The sequence below is a fragment of the Phacochoerus africanus genome, chromosome 7 (assembly GCF_016906955.1).
Source record: "Phacochoerus africanus isolate WHEZ1 chromosome 7, ROS_Pafr_v1, whole genome shotgun sequence".
In the NCBI taxonomy this organism is placed as follows: domain Eukaryota; kingdom Metazoa; phylum Chordata; class Mammalia; order Artiodactyla; family Suidae; genus Phacochoerus; species Phacochoerus africanus.
This window is the reverse complement of record NC_062550.1, coordinates 26,387,878-26,394,120: the sequence shown is the minus strand read 5'-3', so window position 1 is coordinate 26,394,120 and position 6,243 is coordinate 26,387,878. Positions and strand designations below refer to the sequence as shown.

Below are 6,243 nucleotides of genomic sequence, written 5' to 3'. Positions count from 1 at the left end.
CTCTCCATCTCCGAAGTTCTGGAAACTGGGGCCACCTCTGCACCTCTCTACGCTGCCCGCTCTCTTTCTGCTCGTCATGGCTGTCTGCTCCCTCTGCTGGTCTTTCTGGCACATGACACCCTCTTTGAGTCTGGGGCAGAGGAGACTTGGGGGAGCTAAGGAGTAAAGCTTAATAGGTTCCCCCCACCAAAGCCGAGCTGGGAGCCCATGGAGGGGTTGCATAAACCCAAAGAAACAGAGAAGCACAGTGGCCGAGGCAGCTACCGCAGAGCAGTAGTGTCTGGTAGGGGAGTGCCCTGTCCTTCTGGGTTTGTGTTGCCATGGTTACCGGATGCAGGGGAAGGGGCAGCTATTTTAGTCTCTCAGACCTTTATGAGAAAGAGGAGAAGGCACGGTGGGGGGAAGGAGTCCTTCACTTTTCTGCCACCCCTCAGTTAGAACTCCCACATTGTCATCCTAGTTCAGTTTCCAAGAACCACCCCTCCTTGGGTCTGGAGGGTCAGGGAGTTAACTGTTGGGTCTGAGGGTCAAGGGGAAAGGTGAAGCTAGGAAGAGGTCTGAGGCCTGACAAATATATGTAGTAACTGTGGGAGGACAGATAAGAAGCCCTATTTGAGCCTCCCTCCCCCACATGACTTTGACCCAGACATCAGCTATACCCATATGGTCAGGCAAGACTAATGATGACTAGAAAAGAAGGGATCCTACACATGCACTGCTTGCCTCTCCCCAACCAAGACTCTAGATCAGCGACTCTCAAACAACTTGGCTCCAATTACCCCTTTATGCTCTTAAAAATTATTGAGTTTTGTTTATCTGATTTATATCAATTTACCATATTAGAAATTAAAACTGACGAAAAAGTTTGTAACACAAGAATACACAAGTACACATCCCATTAACAAAGATGTCAGAAAGATGATGTAATCACATGTCCTACAGCCTCTGGAAATCTCCATTGTAGGCTTTGAGATATTGAAAATTAAAAAGGCAAATAACATCTTAGTATTATCCTGAAAATAGTCTTGACCATGTGAAAGGGTCTCAGGGACACCCCCCTGCCCAGGGGGTTCCCAGGCCACACTCTGAGAAGCATTTGTCTGGGCCATCATCCCAGCCCTTCTTCATGACTCACACTCGTTGATTTTTTTTTCCCCTCATTTTTATTAGGAAAGTATAAACGTCGACCTCCTCACTGAGTTCTGCCCCCCCTCCGAAAAACCAGAGAACTTTTCATGCTCAGCACCCCTTTCTCTGGACTCCCATTGCTGGGGCTCTCCTAAACACCTCCCTCAACCCCTCGACCAGCTCCCTCCTGAGGCTCCCTTAAAGCACATCAACAGCCCCTACCCTTGACCAGCCTGTTTCCCCATCCCAAGCCCACTGGGCCCTTGGTCTGCTTCTTCCTTCCCTCACTTGAGGACCTTCTCTTCTTGGGAGAAACTAAGAAATTTTTCTCTGCCTTCTCCTTCCCACCCTCCCTCCCTCACCTCTGCCATCTTCTCAGACAGCTTAGGGTAGGAAATCATGCTTTCTGGGTAGACTCCTTATGAGGACACACTTTCTCCATTTTCCCATACATCAACCAACCTGGAATGGGCCAGAGTCTGGACAAGAAAGTGCCCCTTTGGATCCCAGGGGGGTCGACCCAGTCATATTGCCAGGTGACCCATTGGGTGAAGGTATGGATCAGGAATCTGATGACTCCATCCACAGACGCCCTTTGCCTGGGATCCCCTAGCTTGATGTCTTCACATCAGACCCCTAAGTCCTCTTGCTAGCTGCAGCCACAGGCCTCTACCACCATATCTGGCACATCTGTCTTCACCACATTGCCATCACGGTCAAGGTAGAGGAGAGAGAGAGACCTTCGGGCAGTAGGGACACAGCAAGAAGTACCCAAGGGCCAAGGGTTGTTGGCCTTGAGGAGGCTGAGAACAGCAGAATGGAAGGAGGCAGCAATGCCTGGGCTGCCAGCCAGGTGTGGGGGGCACTGCCCACTGCAGTAATTCAGCTGGTACCCTTCGGGCTGCAGGATCCAGTCCCGCCATCCCAGTTCCTGGAAGTCTACATAATGGTCTCGCCTACAACATAAGGGAGTCTCAGGCTCACAGGTGGGGGTCCTCCTCCTGGCCCGGCCTGCTCCAGGCTCTTTGGGCCGAGTCTTCAGCTCTAGGAAGGGCCGCTGCTCTCCCGCTGTGTCCAGGAGCTGGCAAGGTTGCAGGGCAGCCGTTCCATTGCCTTCCAGGGCTCTGCAGTCCAGCTGGAGTTTCAAGACACCAGACTCCTCACGTCTCAAGCCACTAGAGGGCAGAGTCAGGGCGTGCCAGCCTGGCGTTGTCATTTGGTGCTCAGCCAGGAGGACGCGGGACCCTTGGCGTCTCCGCCTAGGGCCCCGTCGGAAAATCCTCAAGGAAAGAGTGCCAGGAAGGGTGGGGAGAGCGTGCACCCAGAGGCGAGCGTGGTACAGGTGGTGGGACCGAGGAGTAGACAGGTGGAAGGTGAGCATGGAACCGCAGGTGGAGGTGGAGGAGTCTGCCAGAAAGATGGAGAAGAGATTGAGGGGTGTGAGCAGAGAGGACCCCCTCCCCAGACTCCCGCAAGCCCTGCCCGCTGCTGTGGGGGCTTCCACCTTTAGAAGAAATGGGGACTCCGCAGCCAGTCCCGACTCCTCCCCTTCTTCCCACACCCGCTCCCTCTGCTTCTGCCATCCTTCTCCCCTGCTGCCTCCCTTTCCCACTCTCTGCCTGTCTCTCCCTCACCCACCTGTGATGGCAGCAAAGCTGATGACCTCCTCCCCATGCGCTGGACCCACACTTCCCCGCTGTAGTCTCCGGAGGGCTCTGGTCAGCGCTGCCTGGGGTGGAGGATGAGTTATTCTGGGACGACTGCTCAAGTGTAGCCCCTGGAGGATTTGCTGCTTGGCTAGCTCGAGGACCAGAGCTCGTTCTGCTTGGGGTGCCAGTGTGGGGCCCCTGCAGGAGGGACACACAGACCCTTCCCCCTCTGCCCACACCAGTGCCCACAGCAGCACCAGCCAGAGCTGGACATCAGGCAGCCCCATCCTTCTGGTGAATGGCCCTCGGGTGGCAGCTGCTCCTTCTGTTGAGTCTGGGTGCGTGGAGGCCAATGAGGGCTCAGCAGCAGCCGACACCAGTGCCACACCTACCCTTGGCCAAGGGTAGAGCCACCTGTCTTCTGTTGCCTGGGACTCAGGACAGTGGATGATCCAATGGGTAGCTGTGTTTAGTGCAGTCTGTCAGTTTGACCCTCACAGCTCATGTCTGGCTACTGACTGGGACCTCTCTAGAGCCAGCAGCCTAGGGATCCCTCGCCTAGTGGTCAGCAGGCAGACCTACCCTCTGAGACCCAGGATTGGCCGGCTGTGCTGCCCATCAGGTCCCTGCAGGGGGTGGAGGTCCCCCCCTGGAGCTCGGGTTTCACCATCTGGCCCTGGTCACGGAGCCTGAGGTAGGGGTAGGGGGGTGGGGGGGCTATGTGGACACGCATGATGCAAGAAGGAGGATGATTTCACATGCTCAGTCCCCAAGGCCTGGGGCTCGGGGGAGGGAACTCCATATGAGCAAGGTGGGAAGGGCAGTTCCCCTCCATACCCCCAGTCTGTCTAGTTGCCCAGCCACCATTGCTGCAGCAGTTTCCATGAGGCAGCTGGGAGCTCCAGTGGTTATTTCTCTGACCTGGAAGGAGAACTCAGGTCTTTTTATTTCTAGCAATGGGACTGGGACAGGAGTGAGAGGCTGGGGGGGGGTAGGGGGCGGGAGGAACGGAGTCCTGTTGCCCAGGCCAAGGTGGCAGTGCCACGAGGCACAGAAGTCACCCCCTGACCTTTCCTGTGCTGACTGCCCAGAGTCCAGTTGGACTGGAGCACAACGTGGATGAGGGCTGGAGCATGGGGTGGGGGGGGAGTGGCATGTTACTGTGATGTCTGGGAAAACCTAGAGAGGTGGGGGTGGGGGTGATGCAATCTTACAGCAGGACAGAGTCCATCAAGGATGGCAGAAGGGCATGGGACATGGAAGGGCCTGTACCCAGCTGCTGGTTCTCTTTCAGGGGACTGTAAAAGCTGCCTAGATTTGGGGTATCCTAGAAGTGGTGCCAGCCTCTGTTCATGGTGGTAGGAAATGGAAGTTTTAAGGACTTTTAAGAACAAGCATGGCCAGGAGTTCCCTATGTGGCTCAGCAGGTTAAGAACCGGCTAGTATCCATGAGGATGCGGGTTCAATCCTTGGCCTCGCTCAGTGGATTTGGCATTGCCGCGAGGTGCAGTTAGGTTGCAGATGCGGCTCAGATCTGGCGTTGCTATGGCTGTGGCATAGGCTGCCGGCTGCAGTTCCAATTCTACCCCTGGCCCAGGACCTTCCATATGCTGTGGGTGCAGCCTTAAAATAAAGAGAAAAAGAAAAACAAAACAAAACAAAAAACACCAAGGGAGTTCCCGTCGTGGCTCAGTGGTTAACTAATCCATGAGGTTGCAGGTTCGATTCCTGGCCTCACTCAGTGGGTTAAGGATCCGGTGTTGCCGTGAACTGTGGTGTAGATCGAAGACTTGGTTCGGATCCTGAGTTGCTGTGGCTGTGGCGTGGGCCAGCAGCTACAGCTCTGATTAGACCCCTAGCTTGGGAACCTCCATATGCCGTGGGTGTGGCCCTAGAAAAAAGACAAAAAAAAAAAAAAGACCAGAAGTGAGTATGATTTGGAAATGTGCCCCTATTTCAATTTGTGATCTCCCGGCTGTAGAGAGGGACTGACTACTAACTAGATCCCGCACAGGGGAAGAGGTGGCTCTTTGGAGGCTGGGCCGCAGTACCGCCAGTGTCCACCATGTGGCAGTGCTGTGTCACTGGACAGCAACAGCTTCCCAGAGAGGGGGGCTTCCCTGGGAGGTGGAGCACTCCCCAACCTCTCACTTTGGGGACCCTGCCTCTACAACAGGATTCAGAGAAGCTGGTCGGTCAGGTCTCTCCCCTCGCCACTGCCAGAGAACAGAGGCTGTCACCAGGACCACATCGCTGCTACCTTTGGTTTGGGCCCTCATCACTGACAGGTGGCAATGGAGCGTGGTGATGGGTGCCAGACTCTTCCTAGAAACTCAGGGCATCTGTGGTGGTGAGGGAGGGGGATAATGAGATTTTTAGGCGCTCCACTCCACCCTGCCTTTCTCCCTAGGTCCCCAGTCATATTTAAGCCCCTCTGTCCAGGACTCTTCCCAGCTCCCAGCTCCCTCTCTATTGGTCAAGCTGGTGAGTGATAGCCCTCTACCCCTGGGGTCTGGATGTAGAACTGCAAAGTAGAGGTTTCTGCCCATAATGGTGTCTCAGAGGGCTTACCTGTTGGTGAGCCTGAGTCAAGGGAAGCAGCAAGAAGTGGCTGCAGGAGTCACTGCAACCCCACCTCTCCCCTCCCTTCTCTGTCAGGTGCCCCCAATTTCCATCTCTTCCTACCCTCTTGCTGTGGTGCCTGGCCTGCCCCAACCTCCCCACTGACACTTACGTCAGAACCCAGCTATAAATATGTGCTTAGCATCTTAGTCACTTTTCCCAAGAAGTGCTCCGGGGTTATAAATACCCCAGCCATCTGCCTCACAGTCCCGCCCTACCACCAACCTGGTTGGGGGCTGGGAGGTAGCAATAGGCTTGGGGGTGGGTAAGGAAGGAGAAGGAGTCTGAGTGATTCTCTTGCCCCAAAAGAGAAAAGGGGGACCCTGGAAAGAAAGGTTCAGAAGAAGATAATTCCATTCTCCCCATTTTATCAAAGGCAAAACCAAAAAAAGAAAAGGAATAATATTGATCCCTTTAAAATTTAAATTATTTTAAAATTTGCTATTTTGGAGTTCCCATGGTGGTGCAGTGGAAACAAATCTGACTAGGAACCATGAGGTTGCAGTTTTGATCCCTGGCTTGGCTAAGATGTGGCGTTGCTGTGAGCTGGGGTGTAGGTCGCAGAAGTGGCTCTGATCTGGCGTGGCTGTGGCTGTGGCATAGGCTGGCAGCTTAGCTCCAATTAGACCCCTAGCCTGGGAACCTCCGTATGCTATAGGTGAGGCCCTAAAATGACAAAAAAAATTTTTTGCTATTTTGTTTATCATGGATTTTTTTTTTTGCATTAATTTTGATTTTTTTTGGAGGGGGAGCCATGTCTGCGGCATGCAGATATTCCCAGGCCAGGGATCAAACCTGCGCCAGAGCAGTGATCGGAGCCACTGCCGTGACAATGCCAGATCCT

At 54.2% G+C, this 6,243-nt stretch overlaps 1 protein-coding gene across 1 annotated transcript; it reads right to left on the bottom strand.

Moving 5' to 3' along the window:
- Nucleotides 1-1,533: 1,533 nt before the first annotated feature.
- INHBE (inhibin subunit beta E) lies at nucleotides 1,534-3,367 on the bottom strand. The gene is made up of 2 exons (XM_047788517.1): nucleotides 2,767-3,367; nucleotides 1,534-2,535 (listed from the first exon to the last, which is right to left on the bottom strand). The coding sequence occupies exons 1-2, from the start codon at nucleotides 3,062-3,064 to the stop codon at nucleotides 1,778-1,780; spliced, it is 1,056 nt and encodes a 351-aa protein (XP_047644473.1). The 5' UTR covers nucleotides 3,065-3,367; the 3' UTR covers nucleotides 1,534-1,777.
- Between the last annotated feature and the right edge of the window lie 2,876 nt (nucleotides 3,368-6,243).